At 33.5% G+C, this 16513-nt stretch overlaps 1 protein-coding gene across 3 annotated transcripts in view; it reads left to right on the top strand.

Moving 5' to 3' along the window:
• Nucleotides 1-16513, top strand: part of SPOCK3 (SPARC (osteonectin), cwcv and kazal like domains proteoglycan 3) — a 496607-nt gene that overhangs the window by 317092 nt on the left and 163002 nt on the right. For all 3 annotated transcript variants that reach the window (XM_055384117.2, XM_019025723.3, XM_055384118.2), the window contains one exon: nt 3660-3783. In XM_055384117.2, coding sequence (XP_055240092.2) covers nt 3660-3783 — 124 coding nt within the window. The remainder of the gene's footprint in view (nt 1-3659; nt 3784-16513) is intronic.

Genomic DNA, 16513 nt, shown 5'->3' with positions numbered 1-16513 from the left:
GTTAAATCATGAATACAAGATAATAGTTCAGGTGGTAAGAAGATAATATGATTCAACTGCCTAGACGTGAGTCACCTAAAAGAACGCTAGCAATAGTATGAATTCCTCTTTAGTTATTAGTTTAATTTTCCAGCTCTTAAAAACATAATAATATTTATAATTATATGAAACTATCTTAGGGCCTTGAATCTGGAATCTTTGAAACGAATGATTCTGGGGAAAAAAAAAAGAAAATTTGAGTTTATTATATGTTATTCAATTTGCTTCATTTCCCTGGGTTCAAAAATACAATTTCTTGTTCCTTAAGGGAAGGGTTGTGACCCTGTATAGGATGCAGTTATAAACTAAATAAATTTTTAACTCAGATTTTTAGAATTGAATATTTTTTTGAAAAAATAATTGTGTGAAAGTCATACGTTTATTCCAGTGGAGCTACTGTTGGAAGACCAATTTCTGAAAATGTTCAGAGTTTTTCAGCCAGCTTAGGTTTTTTGCTTCATTAGTGGAAGCAAGTTGTATCACCCTATTTGTTAATAATTTCAAATAACTAACTGCAAATGACCTTTGGTGTATCAAAAAATTAGATGTATGCTCAAAGGTTAATCTTTTCTGCACCTAGAATATTCAGAATAATGTGCCTAGTTGTGCTCTTCCCAGATCTAGTTTCTTACCTGGGGCATTCCTCTTTGCCACAGTTGCCAGGCAACCATTCTCATAGCCTGAGCCAAATACACCTTTCCCTAATCATGTTGCTTTGCTCATCTTCACCTATACAATGACTACGTGACTTCACTTCTCTCTTAGAAACACGTTGCTCTCTCTTAAATGGGGCCTTCAAAATAGAATTAAAAACCAACCAACAACAGATGATTTCCGTGTATATATAATTTATATATGTTTACATATTATATATCATAGGTATTAAGTGTTAAGTTTTTAATGTTACATCTTCATCTACTTGGCTAATTTTTCTAAGAACAAAACAAAAATTTAAATAGACTAAGAAGAACACTAATTCTGAGAACAATCTCTGATGCCAAACCAAACACATTATGAATCATAAGAAATATTTTTTTTTTAATTATTTTAAGTCCTGGGATACATGTGCAGAATGTACAGGTTTGTTACAGAGGTATACACATACACCTGCCATGGTGGTTTGCTGCACCTATCAACTCGTCATCTAGGATACATTTTTATAAAAGGAGTCTGGAAATGCAAAAATCTCTCCCATGATGAATAGTGATATTACATATAGGTGGACAGGTGATATCACATAGAGTTGGACTTCTATAAATTTGTAGAAGTACTTTTGTATTCCTATAATAAGACTGAGAAATGCATTTGTATATTGTTGGTGATTATATTTCACTCCAGCAAATCCTGACCAGCATCAAAACTAAATAAAAAGTACCATTTTTATTGATACCCTCATAAAACTTAAAGTATAATAATAATAAAAAAAGAATATGAACATGTTTATTTAGTGTTCCGTATGGTTAAAACTGGAAGGAATAAGAACAACTAATCTTGTTTTACTTCAAAATCTATTTTACAAGTACATTACAATTTTACTTTTTAAGAGCTCATTTCAATTTCACAAATTTCTAATAAATCTTCAACTGTATTTTATTTTATTTTTTGAGACAGAGTTTCGCTCAGACTGGAGTGCAGTGGTGTGATCTTGACTCATGGCAACCACCGCCTCCTGGATTCAAGCTATTCTCCTGCCTTAGCCTCCTGAGTAGCGGGGATTATGGGCATGCACCACCATGCCTGGCTAATTTTGTATTTTTAGTAGAGATGGGGTTTCTCCATGTTGGTCAGGCTGGTCTCAAACTCCCAACCTCAGGTGATCCGCCTGTCTCGGCCTCGCACAGCACTGGGATTACAGGCGTGAGCCAACGTGCCCAGCCAAATCTTCAAACTTTTTAAAAATTTACTTCTAGTTATATTTACTCTTTAAATTAAAATTGAAAGATTTTCTAAGTCATAAATGTTATATTTATAGGAGAAATTTATTAATACAACAATGTTTAGTTTCCAGATATCATTAGGGTTTTTTAAATTATATGTGTTAGGAAAGGAGAATGAGATGAAGTAAAAAAGAGATATGGAGATGGGATATAAACCTAAGCATAAAGGACATATACGTCCTATTTTTTTTTTACTACAATCCTCTTTTGCTCTAATAAAATACTTTTCACTGATTAGAAGCCCAAACTTGCTTATACTTTCTCCTAATGTATCTGAAGAGCAAATAATTGTTGCATAATTTCATGTCTTGTTTGATTACACACAGTGAAAGTTCAGTGCAAGTAGAATGTTTTTTTAAAAAAATTTGTATCTGCTACATTTTCGTAATTTATAAATCTTGAAGTGTTACAGAATAGTCCACGTTTTTCAATCATTGTTTTATCTCTCACTAGGATATTGTGCCAACTGTTTTTCAGGAAAAATTTGCATGTTTATTTTCTCCCATTGTATCTATTATAAGATGAACTTTGTAGCAAAGCAAGGTTTTAATGTGGTCTTTTGGCAGAATGTACAAAACTGAAATAAAGAGAACGTATTTGGAACTATGATAGGCTTCATGAAAATCTTTGAGAGAGAGAGAGAGAGGACAGAAAATAATCAATGTGTAATGCCCACCCAAACTCTGGCAAAATTTGAAACACATAGTTCAAACTTCTTTCCTTATAATGAAAGTCCTTAAAATGTGTCTTGATAGTCTTTTGGGACCACTATTTTGTAGGTTTGACATATTCATGAAAAGAAAACAAAAAGCAAAAAGAAAAAAAATGTTTCTGGTAAAATATCTATCCTCATCCTGACATGGGCATCAAATTACTCTCTCCATAAGCAGTTGTAATAAAAGAATATTGATTTACTACAGGACTTTTAAATATTAAATGTGTTTATATGAACTCTCAGTTAATTTTTTTTCTAACTTTCAAGCCATTTTCCTGACTCTGTGTAAATTGTTCACACAAATAGGCAAAGGAATAAAGCAATTTAACCAAAGTGGGGAAACAAACAATCGTAAGTGTAGGTGGCAGAAGAGAATGGATTTTTTTCCAGTTATTCTATATCAAAGCTGCATGGATCTATTTTAAGACACTTTTACACAACAAAAGGAGATTTGTTATCACTAAACCTAGCAATTTGGCTTTCTAAATACTGATAAATCCTGGAAAATTGTAATTCTTTATTTCTGTTTTCTCTAAAAGTAAGCCACTCTTACTTTTAGGCACCCAGTGAATTAGATGTCATCTTTTTTATATTGTTCCTAATGGAACATGAGGACGGCTTTTAAGAAGGTGCCAGATGTGTGAGTTCTTTATTGCTGAGCAAGTGTTGCTTCTGTTTCTGAGGCTATCAAAAGGGTTCACATGAAGAAATACAGCTATCATTTATATGTGACTAGCAGAATATATTTAAGGAACATATTCTTTTTTATCAGAGGCAAGCCTTAAGATATAAATCAAAAGATTATAATGAAAAATATGGCATGAAATAATAAATTAAAAATGAGAATAGTTTGTTGATTCTAATGTATCTTCAGGAGTTGGAATGGCAGTTTAGGAGAGGAATGAGCTAATATAAATGTATATTTTAAAATAAATATGCTCAATATGCTTGCTTTATTTTTTTAACAGGATGAAAGAAGCAGGAGTAGACCATAGGCAGTGGAGGGGTCCCATATTATCCACCTGCAAGCAGTGCCCAGTGGTCTATCCCAGCCCTGTTTGTGGTTCAGATGGTCATACCTACTCTGTTCAGGTAAAGACACCTACAGTTGTTTAGTTTGAAATAAGTGATGCATACTTATTAGTAAATGATTAAAACCATTGCTTATCCAATGCGATAATTCAAATTATTCATTTAACTTACAAAATAAATGAATAATCTCACTGGTTTGGAATATGATTCAATGTGCATTTGTTTTTTCTATATCAGAATTTTTAAGGTTTGAAATACTAAAGCTATGAACCCTCAGATATCAAAGCCAACCTTTCCTTTGTTGCTACTATGAAAGAAGTCAGAAATGTTAGCATGCTGTACAATAGCTTTAGTGATCAATATTATTTTAACAACAATAAATGTGCTACAATCTGTCATTAGAATTACTTTTTTAATCTCATATTTTATCTCCTATATTATCTCATTTAAGCCACCAAAAATCTCTTTACCAGATGAAAAAACCAGGATCAGAAAGGCAATTTGACAAGTTTCACATATTTAGTTGACATTGAAGCTAGGATTTGATATAATCTCTGATTCAATGCCTTTGCTCTCTCTTCTACATTGTTGTTCCTCCAAATTAAGTGTCCCATATTGTTAAAATATTTTGGGATTTTTACAAACTTTGCCTAAATAAGACATTGATAAATTTCCTTAGCTTATGTAACAGAAAGTAAGGAGTTCAGGTTCACTGTCTTTTATCTGAAACCCTAGGGACTGGATACATTTAAAAATTTAGATTTAAAAAATATATATTTTAGAAAGGTAGTGTAGCATATTATGCAGTGTCCCTAGAAGGAGCTTACCCTATAATTAAACTATTAAGCCAGGTGCAGTGGCTCACGCCTGTAACCCCAGCACTTGTGAGGCCAAGGTGGGCAGATTACCTGAGTCAGGAGTTTGAGACCAGCCTGGCCAACATGGTGAAACACCGTCTCTACTAAAAATACAAAAATGCATCAGGCGTGGTGTTAGGCATCTGTAATCCCAGCTGCTCGGGAGGCTGAGGCAGCAGAATGACTTGAACCAGGGAGACGGAGGTTGCAGTGAGCTGAGATTGCGCCATTGTACTCCAGCCTGGGCAATAAGAGAAAAACTCTGTCTCAAAAAAAACAAAAAACAAAAACAAAAACATATTAATACATTTTTAAGCAACAATTTAAATATTCTTATTAAAGAGTATACATTAAATCTATAAATAACCTTTCTTCAGTTCATATCTGATTGTGCTTACTGCAAAGTTATTTCCAGAATTTTTTTATCTTTTATATGTTTTGGTTTTGTGGATACCTGCTTATGAATCATAATCTGTCTGAGCAAGTATTTCCCCAAAACTTCCACTTGTCTTTTACAATTACAAATCTGGGAAAGTGCACTACAATGCTCTTAATTAATTCAGTCACTAAATACATACATAGTACATACTAGGTGCCAAGTACTGTGTATCCTTAGTGAAGCTGTCATATGTCTACCTGCTAAACTTTTATAGATGTATATAGAAGCGGAGTTATTGCTAGGAGAGGAGTGTGTCAGGGATCCTTTCAACATGGTCTTGATCTTGGTGAATTTAACATGGTATAAGGTAGGGCCTTGGCTTTGCAAGTTTAGTGAATTCCTGTTGCCAGTACAAGGGAGAGTGAATCTATCTCACATTATAAAATTCCACATGGAAATGATGTATAAATCATTTTGCTGATTTATCGACTTATAATGAAGGATGCAGATTGTAATATTCAAACTGATAGGAAGAACTACAGAGGAAGTAAATTTTAATCCTAATTTTATCTGGTGAGTGTAGATGATTGAACAAATTGAGTCAGTGGTAGAGAGATTGGAAAGTTTTACTGGCATCCACCTAAGTATGTCTTTCTCAACATAGGAAATATGTGCCAGAAGTACTGATATGTTTGTGCCTAGGGTGTCATCATCCCCAGAGAGTGCTAACAGAAGTCTACTGGCTTCTGCTGACATTTTTGGGACTCTTTTGAGGTTGCTCCTAGCAGGTGATCCTTCCTTTCCCAATTTAGTTTCATAGGACACCAAGTTACAATTATAAGTGGAATTCTACTTGATGAGACTTGATTGATGATGTTAGAGTTACTTAGCATGTAAGAAATAGCCCTCATATTCTCATTCAAGACTAAAAGCACATATTATACGTAGATTAATTCAGGTATATCTTCAATTTCATCGGGTTTCCTCATTGTTCTCCTTGGGCATGAGGCACACTGTGATACCTTGGCTTATAAATAATCTAATTTTATTGGTAGCATCAACACAACCAATCTTATAGATAATCCATATTTGAATTATTATTTTCATATTTATTTACATAAATGTCACTTTTAACAAATGCTTTTTTACATAGAAAGACATTACCAAAAGCATGCTTCAAGTGAATATGGGTCTTTAATAACCCTAAATCATCATTTTTATTTCTGTTAATTCTAATTTAACTTAGTGACTTTTCCACTTTGAACCATCCATCCTAATCTTAAACTTTTGCATTGACAGCAATGAGACTGAGCTACATAAAACAATGAAAACTAAGTAGAACTCTTAGCCCAGTAAAGATGTAGGTGAAACTATCCTTACTAATCTTTTTTTAAGAGTTTATTTGATTTGAATCTCACATTAAGGACTTCAATATGTTGGTGTTTTTTTGTTCCCCCCTCATAAGAAAGTATTGCCCTAGGCTATTTAGCTACTGATCAAGAACAAAGACCACAAAGGCCAGTACCTTCTTGTAAATGTCATTTTATTATGTTCCCAACATCTGCTTATGAGAGTTGAAAATAGAATATAGATAAGAGATCACAAGATCTTTCTTCTGGCTCTTGGATCACTAAATTTTGTCAATAAACTTGCAAATTATTACAGGTCAGATTTAAACACATTTGAATAATAATGATGAGCTCCAAATTCTAAGCTCAGTAGGGTCCATGAAGCTCCTTGCTTGAAGTTTTAAATCCTCCCCTGAGTAGTCCTGATATGTTAAAGATTAATCAGAAGCCAGATATGATGAGTCTTGGATGTGGGGCCCTACATTCAGTGTGGAAGTGCAGCCTTGCTGTGGAAGCCTTTCCTATTCATCTGCTGAATTGTTGACCCATGCATTGATACAAAGGGTTTTTTTTTAATACTACAAATCATATTCCTACAAGTTCTATTTTAGACCCACAATGTTTGTTCATTACTTTCAGCTCATTTTATAGAGAGGAGATTATAAATGATATTTTCATTGCACATCTTAACTGGAGGTGAGGTCAGGTGCAGGAGCTGGGGGATGTGGTGGGAAAGAGGAATATCAGAAGGTACACAAAGAAAGACTTTAGCCAAATGACATAACTAAGATATAATTTTGAAAGGTAAACCTCATTATGCAATGTGACCAATTTTGAATATTATTTTATTTGAGTTCAAGCTTTGAAGTTAATCAGCATTTTTAGAAATCCTCAGTAGAGTATTTTAAAAATGCATACACAGAAAGAAAAATGAATAGATGAGGAACTATGGATAAATAGGCTTACTTGAAAAAATCTTGGGACATTTGTGATTTTCATAAAAAGTATTTTTGGAACATTGCCTTTTTTCCTGTTAAGAAAAATTATTGACTTTCTTTAGAAGCCTATTTAATCTTTCTTTTTAAAAGAACCAGTGTTCTCTGGATTCTTTCAAATTCAGCAATGCCAGAAAAATAAAAAATATAGTCTGTTCAAGGTTGTTTGAGAGGTAATCATTCTTGAAATTGACACAAAAGATGAAGGCCTTCATGTCTCTACTTCAGGCAAAGTCTATTTTGATTGTATTGTCAAGCTGCAGTAAGAACTAGGAATGTTCTTCAATATACCATTTATGTTAGATCATGGATGTATTTCTCACTTTGTTATGTAAAATGTACGTTACATTTGCCGTGAGCACAAGTCAATAAATAATATTAACCTTTTAGACTTGAGTAGAACATGTGTAATATAAATTCCCTGAGGACAACAGTGGATGATTTTAAACTCTTTTCTATCATATTTAGTGATGCAGTGCTTGGCAACTGAACTAAACAATCATGAATTCCTTAGAAATTAGTATTGTTCATAAAATTGTGTGTGTGTGTGTGTGTGTGTGTGTGTGTGTGTGTGTGTGTGGTTTTGAAGGAAGGCAAATATAAAGCTTACCTATTTTAGACTGCAGTTTTCAAATCCAGCTGTAGAGATGCTACTTAAATTGATTTGGAATGGGGCCCCATGAATTTGAATTTTTAAAACTCCTCATGTGACTTTTATGTGTAGCCATGGCTGAGAATCACTGTGCATCCCTTCAAATTATTGCCTTTGAATACTTAAATAAAAGGTAGGGGGGTGTGTGTGTGTGTGTGTCTGTGTGTGTGAACAATAACATTAGCATTAAAGGGGAAGGCCTAATTTTTTTATTACAATTCAAAAACTTTCTATTTTAAGTTTCAACATGCTACTATAATGTTTTAACCTTTCTGTCATCTATTTTTTCCATATTTGAGGCATGTTCTTACTTTCTCTTAATAGTTATTAATTCTAGCAACTATATGAACATTTTGAAAGGTAGATAATTTCTGACACCTAATCATGAGAAGTTTGATATGTTATACTTTTTAGTGTTTAGTTGTTCTGTCTTCTTTCCTCTGAATATTTAGAGCTGAGATCATTTGATTTTGGAAGGTCCACTGTCAGAAATGGATGTGCACTCTTTCTATTTGACTTGCTTTTCCACTTAGGTTGCGTTTGATTTTTGGCTAAGGTATGCCAACTCGATCAATATTACAGCACCAGAACATTATCATGATCATTTATGGGGATACATTCTTATTATAGCACTGAACATTAAAGGAAATAATATGAATGAACTTTATCATAAAATTTCAAATTTAAAAGGAACTTAAAAGAACATCTAGGACAAATGTCTATGCAATAAAGTCCCTGGTATGAAATCATATTCTGCGAGGTAAACCTCTGTATTTGAGGAGTGTTCTAATTGTCAGAAAAGCCTTCCTCTCCTTACACTGATTTTGTTTCCAACACTCACTATCCTTACTCCCTGGAACCATGTGCTGAAGCACAAAATACATCCTCTCTTGTCTTCAGTTACTGGGAAAAATGTGAATTCTTAAATTTGCCACTTACAGTGAAGCAAACAGCTAAAAGACACTTGCAAAGAAGCTTCACAGGTAGGAAAAGAACTCATTTTTTCTGTGTTTGTTTTGTTTTTTCAAATCCCTGATTGCTCATTGACTTGATCAATGACTGGTGCCTTTGAATAGAGCCTTCTAAGAGAACACAGGGTACATTGCTCCAGAATACCTTCACCCCAGTCCCTTTACTTTTACATGCATTTCTAGATACTAAGTTCTTTTCCTAATGCTCTGATCAGTGTTTCCCACAGCTTGTTGCCAGTGGTCTATCTGTGGGGAAGATATAATGCAATGAGTTACAGGCACAGGTGCCTGATTTTTGTCTACCATTTACAATAACTTGTGTTTTGATCTTGCAATATGGTAACCCATGGCCTTTTCACTACATTAACTTTCATAACCTCATATATACACTTGTGTGTGTGCATATGTATAATGTGTGTGTATATATATAAATCAAACATTTATGTAGACCATATTTTCTGGAAAATACTTTAAATATTTTAAATATGTTAACTGGTTATTATCCCTCCTTTATAGATGAGAACTGTGAAGCACAGAGAATTTAAGTCATTTGACCAGTGTTACTCAGTTAAGTCCAGAGCCCATGTTCTTAATTGCATTTCAATTTTTTAATGTAAAATTGAAGCAAATTCATTTTTTAAATTAATTACCCTTCATTTTTTTCTATATTGCTACACATGATGTGGTGACTACCTTTATTTGAATCACTAAAAAAAATTAAAAAATAAAAATATATGGCTTTTAAATTTATTGAGTTGTTTCTCACTGAATTAAAGCCTGTGATATCAGATTAATGATAAAAATATATTTTTAGATATCATACATGATAAATAAGCCTATATTGTCAATCTTCTATGATTATTACTCATTGCAGAAAACAATCTTCTGTGTCTTCTAGAAGCTTTAAAATTTTAACTTTTAGGGTTAGGTCTATGATACTGATTAGTTTTTGTGTATAGTAGAAGGTAGGTTTTTTTTTTTTTTTTTATGTAGCCAACCAGGCCAGGCATGGTGGCTTATGCCTATAATCCCACCATTTTGAGAAGCAGAGATGGGAAAATTCCTTGAGCCCAGGAGTTCAAGACAAGCATTGGTAACATGGCAAAAACTCGTTTCTACACAAAATTTTTTAAAAAGTAGCCAACCAGTTGCAGAATCCTTTATAGCATCTTACTTCATTGGATTGCTTTGATGTCTTTGTCAAAAATGAAATGGTCCTAAAAGTGTGGGTCTGTTTCTGTCTTTATTATGTTCAGTGAACTATTTATCCTTAAGCCTGTATCACATGTCTAATTTGTTGTACCTTAATGCTGACTTTTGAATTCAGATGCAAAGTCCAACTTTGTTATACCTTTTTAATATTGCTTTGGTGTTTACCCTTTGCATTTCCATAAGAATTTCAGAATCAGTCTGTCAATTTCTATAGAAAACAAGCTAGAATCATTTAGATATTGTGCAGTACTGAATCTTCAAATCCACACACTTGGTATATCTCTCCATTTAGTTATATTTCATTAATTAATGTTTGGTAATTTTCAGTATAGAATTTCATAATGCCCTTTATTAAATTTGTTGAGTACTTTTTTATTAGTACTATTGTAAATTTAATTTTAATTCAGTTTTTAACGGTTTGCTGATAGTATATTGTTATATTGTTAATTTTCTATACTGACTTGTATATTGCCACTTTGCTAAATTCACTTATTATTTCTAGTAATGTTTTGTCATCTCTCCAGATTTTTTTACATATAATATCCTTCTCCATGAATAGAGGCAGGTTTATTTCTTCCTTTTTTATCTTTCTATTTCTTGCCTTAGGCTTTGGTTAGGACTTCCACTACAATGTTCAATGCATCTCCTTGCCTTAGTCCCAATTTGTAAGAAAAGTGTTCAGTATTTTCAACATTAGGTATGAAGTTACCTATAGATTTTTGCATGTAAAAAAAGAAAAGTTTTAATAGAGCTTAAGCCCGTGTTAATTAAGTTTTCTGTAGCCATCACAGAATAGAACATATAATATCAGTGTCTACATCTTTTGTTACTATATACTAAAAAAGGACTAACACCACATATATTCATTTGTGGAATTTTCATGTTAACTTTTATATCTTAGAGATCTTGTAGTTTATAAACAGTCCATCTAGTTTGTATTTATAAGGAATGCATTTATCTAAAAAATCCTAAACTATGTAGAACATGTTTAAATATACATGGTCTTTAAGAGAAGTGTAATGATAATAATAAGACTAGGCATATACTAGTTGTGGTAATAGAAGTTCTAGTAATATTTGTAGTAATTGCTAAAATAATTGTATAATAATATCAGTTAATATCCTAAATATTTTATGTGTAGTAAATTAATCTTTAAAAAAAATTACAAGACTTTTTTTATAATGTCTACAAACTAGGGATAAAGAAAAGGAAGCCCATGTCAGCCATAAAGCTGGTGAATTACAATGCTGGAATCAGAGCCCAGTTAAGCTCACACACAGTTAACCACAGCACTGTACTGTGCAATAAAACTCCCAGCAAGACCTTAATTGATGCATTTATCACATGTGAATTTTACCTGAATGATGTCCTTTGTAACATTAATTATTCATCACTTTGCCAAGGAAAAAGAATACAGGAGGTGATGGGAGAGATATAAAGAAACCATATATATTTCAACTCTTCAAAAAGATTATAGAAAAGTAAATAGGTTGTCCATGTGTATCTGTAAACCAACCTCTTTTTATCCTCCCTATTTTTCTCCCCTTCTCAGACACTAATACCCCCAATTCTACTCTCTACTTCCAGGGGCTCAAAATATTTTTTAAATCCCACATATGAGTGAGAACATGTGGTATTTATCTTTCTGTGTCTGGGTTATTTCAACTAATATAATGTTATTCATATGTAAAGATAACTATAGCATGTGCCATCCTTACTATGTTACTAGAATTTATGCCAGCTGAGTTACTCAAAAAGTTTCTAGGTAATTAAGTAAATGTATGTACAGCACCTTTGGAAGAGTTCCGTAATCTTTTTCTCAGAGGCACCCAACTCATATCAACAAACAAAATATTCTTTTAAAAAATTAACATATCATGATTGCATAATGTGTGTTCATGAGTATTCTAAATTAATGTATTAATGAATGACTCAATTAAGCTAATGCGTTAATTTATATATGCATTAACTTCTTAATTTTAACAATGCTATAAGATATATTACATACACTAACATACACTAATATTGTTCCCATTTTAAACATAAGAATTTGAAACAGAGAGATTTTAAATAAGTTCATAGGGGATAGAACTAGTAAGGAGCAGGACTAATAATATGGCTATGAATAAAAATACAGATTATATAAAAGTAATAATATAATAAAATGATTTTGTATAATATGTAATTAAACATGCTAATTTTATATCAATAACTAATACACAAATGATTTCAAAATTAATATGACAATTATTTTTCTAGATAAAGAAAAAAATAGTATGCCATATATTGTATCTATCTATATCAGTTTATAATCATTTGAATTATAAAATAATAGAATGTGGCTGTCATCTCATTTTTTAGGGTATCTGGGCAAATTATATTTTTTCCCACAATCACACTGGATATACTCTATGAGCACTGTATGTTTTAGTGGCCTTTAACCTCTTCCCACCCTAAATGCACTCTACCAAGAAAATTAGTCTTGTTATGTGAATTGACAGTGGATTAAGTATGTTTTTGTATCTGAAGTAAGCCAAATAAACAGCCAAATGAAACTAGAAGGTAACAACACTAACATAGAAACTGAGACAGGAAAAAAAAAACCTGTCAATAACTAGAATCCGGAAATATTAAGATTAATGGCCTGTGAAAGAACGGTAGAGTAGGCTCGATATGAAAGCACAGTGATGGCGATGAATTAGAGAACCCCTCCGAACAGCTGTGCCTCCAGCGAAAAGAAAGCGGGAAATATTTGTCATCAGGCACTAGGAATCTGAAAAGTAACCTACAGGTCCTTGCAGTAGCATGGGGTAATAATACCATTATTATGGTATAATGTTGATGCTTTTGAGCTGCTCTTGCATGGGTCTGGTGTTCTGAATTACACTACAGCTGAGCAGAGGTCAGGCAAGCCCAAAGCTGAGAATATTTAAGGGATTTCATATATTAAGTTCCACCAAGACTTGGAAGCCTCAATATATACTTTCTCTGTAGAAATCTGTTATTAATTCTAACTTCTAAGGATTCCACAGAGTTTGTTCTGCCAACTCAAATTCACAATTTATTTAATCAATTTTAATATTTATTAATTTTTTAATAAATTAAATTATAAATTATAATTTATATTATAAATAATTTATAAATAAATATAAATTAAATAAATATTATAAATAAAGGGGCACACTAATACGATACAAATAAACTAATAAACAAAATGAAGCAAGCTAGCAGGAGCAAGAGTGAACAATGCCAACAGCAAGAACAAGATTTGTATTTTAAATACTTAAAATTCTAAAATTGTTAGAGACAAATTATTAGTAACAGACATCAACTGTATAATATATATTAATGTATGAAACATTTAAACATTTAAAAAGATATAGAAATATTCAAGCAATACCAAACATAATTTCAGAAAAAATTGCTCAGCTTTTAAGAGCCAAATAGCATTTAATTAAAATATTATTTAATTAAAAATTAAGTTAATAGATTAAACAGCAGATTAGATGAACTTCAAGATAATGAACTATAACTTATATATATATGTGAGTGTACATGTATATGTATTATGTATGTAACAGAATAATATGCTGTAATATATGTAAATATCATGTTACATATGTGTGCAATATATGCAAATATTATATATATCATATATTTATGTACATGTATACACATATGTATTTCTGAAAAATGACCCAAAAAGGTAGAATATATAGACTATAGAGTAGAATGAGAAAGTATCAAAAGTTTAATCTGAAATATAGAGAGTAATCAGAAGTAATAACACAGAGAAAATATTAGAAGAGAATTTAGTTGAGAATTTTAGTTGAGAACTTTCCAGAAGTGATGAAATACATGATTCCACAAGTACAGGAAACACAGTGTATACCAAGTAAGATAAATAAGAAGAAACCCAAGTCTAGACACGTTACAGTAAAATGAGAGATTACCAAAGTAAAGTCCATCCAGACAAAAAAGCCATATTACCTACCAAAAATATTGTACCATTATACCAACAAAAAGCATCTCAGCAAGATTAATGTGATTCAGAAAACGGTGGAAATGTACACTTAAAATATTGAAAGAAAATTTTTAAAATTCAAAAGCCAGTATTTCAGAAGAAAATACCTTAAAAGTCCGTTTGCTACATAAACATCCTTGAAAAGAGTGCACAGAACAAAAGCTGTCAGTGCCTCTGATTGCATGATGTGCAAAAATGTGAGTGAACACAGGAGATCTGCCTCCAAACAGTATCTGCCCTTTGTTTCCATATCTTGGCTTCTAGAGACTGTTCCTCTACGTAGGCCACTCCATCAACAGGTGTTTGAACCAAATCTGTTCAATTTATCCATGTAGCTTTTAATTAAGGATATCATCAAGAGAACGCTAAGCAGGAGGATGATAAAAACCTGCAAGCAAAATTTATCTCAGCAGTGTCTCCGACCCCCCACTCCAGGGTCTCAGAGCCAACCTCCTGGACACATCGCATAAATCATCCAGATCTACCTTATACATCCAACGTGGCTTTTGCCTTATGTGTTTGTCTTGGGCTTTCTACTTGGCCTGTGGAATTAAGTCAGGTGCAGCAGGATACACTAGTGATTGCATAGATGTCACTACTTGACCTACAGAGAGGCATCTGGGACAATTGTGTCATCCAAAATATCTGGTCAGTGGACTGTGACTGACCTGAATGCCTTTCAGAAACAATGTCCTGTCATTGATCACTTCACTTCACAAAATGTGTTAGTGAAACATTTATTATCAACTTTTCTAATTGCATACCTCCTGTTACGAAAAGAACTTCCTGCAAGGTATCTATAAATGATGAGTCTGTTGTCCCATTGATGTGACTTTGCAGGTGGGACCTATATCGTTCAGGGGACATAGACTGACAGTGCATCAAATATGGCTCTCCAGCCTGCTGTCAGATCTCAGGTTTCCCAATTCAGTTAGAATAACAGACTCTACTCCTTGTTTTTGGAGTGATAGCTTGAGGGAAGTGTGCCTAATTTGTCTTGGTTTTTCTAGCAACCAGACTGCTAGCATTCATTCACCCCACAGAATGAGAGGGGAGGTGGGAAAGACGTCTGATGGTGTTGACAGGCGATTTGCATGGGAGGTTCAGGAGCTGGTGCCATCTCCTGTTTCTAGACTTCTCTGGTAAGGTTAAGTGAAATGGAAAAAGGAATGTCTGGGGAAGTCAGACACAGCACGCAGTTAACTTTAATACACTTGCAACACTTTGAGAGACACACAGGGACATTTCCTTGGGGAGGAAAGATGTCAGGGTGGCATGGAAAAAAAAAAGCTCATGAATGTATCTTGTCCCTCTATTTATTTCAGAGTTGAAGGTGTTCCCTCTCCAGGAATACCTGGTGTTGTTCCCCTTCTATTACCACAAGATTAGTGGGTCCCATTACGATCACTAAAATTTTTCTTTCTTTCCATCAACTCCTAAACTTTACACAAGAACATTTTATCCATAAGAGTATATTAGGAGGGACAAGGGAAGTTTTATAAAGAGAGACCCATTATGTTTTCAACTATGGCCTGCATGTACTACTATCAGTGGATTCAAAGAGCAGTGTGATCCACAATTGAGTTTGAATCCCTAAGGCCTCCTTTGGACGGGCTGCCAACTGGAGGGCATAGCAACCAGGGCAGCCTGCAGTTGCTGGCAGGGGAAGTAAAGAGAAATTCTCAATGTTTAAAATAGGTATATATAGCCTCCTTGCATCTTATTCGCTACCTAAGAGCCAGCTGAGAGGGTATGCTCCTTTTCTGGGGACAGCAAAATTCAGGGACCAAATTGCCTTACTAAGATATGTGAACCATGTGGAGGTGAGGGAGGTAGAGACATAAATCTTTTTGAGTTTATTTTTTAAGAGCCAATCCCATTGCCCAACAATATCAGATTCTTGTGGATGGTCGGGAGCATGAAAAGTGCTTAACTACCTTGCCGGCCAACACATTACTGAGTAGATTAGGTGATAAAAAGTGCCCTGTTGTCAGACTGCAAATAGCCCAAAGAGCTACACATATGACACAGATTAGTTTTAAACGGTACAGTGATGCTGTCAGAGCCAGCTGGTAAAACTGGAACAGTGGCAGCATTACCAGAAAAAGTCTCAACAGAGATTTGTAGCTCAAGGTGCTCATGAGGGTTGTGGAGCCCCACAGGTAGGAGATGTGACACAACTTGCTGGGTGGCTTCCAAATCAGCCTGTTGGTTTAGTTGAGTTGTAAAGGACCAAGGAGAATGCCTAAGTGGGGAATATACTCTCTCCAATATCCAAAGAATGCAATAAGGTTTTGGGCCTACATTTTGGTGGTAAGAATCAAAGAGATAGCAGTTTTTCTTCACTGTTA

This window comes from Gorilla gorilla, chromosome 3, assembly GCF_029281585.2.
Source record: "Gorilla gorilla gorilla isolate KB3781 chromosome 3, NHGRI_mGorGor1-v2.1_pri, whole genome shotgun sequence".
NCBI lineage: Eukaryota > Metazoa > Chordata > Mammalia > Primates > Hominidae > Gorilla > Gorilla gorilla.
The sequence above is the reverse complement of the archived record's forward strand: the minus strand, read 5'-3'. Positions and strand labels throughout refer to the sequence as shown.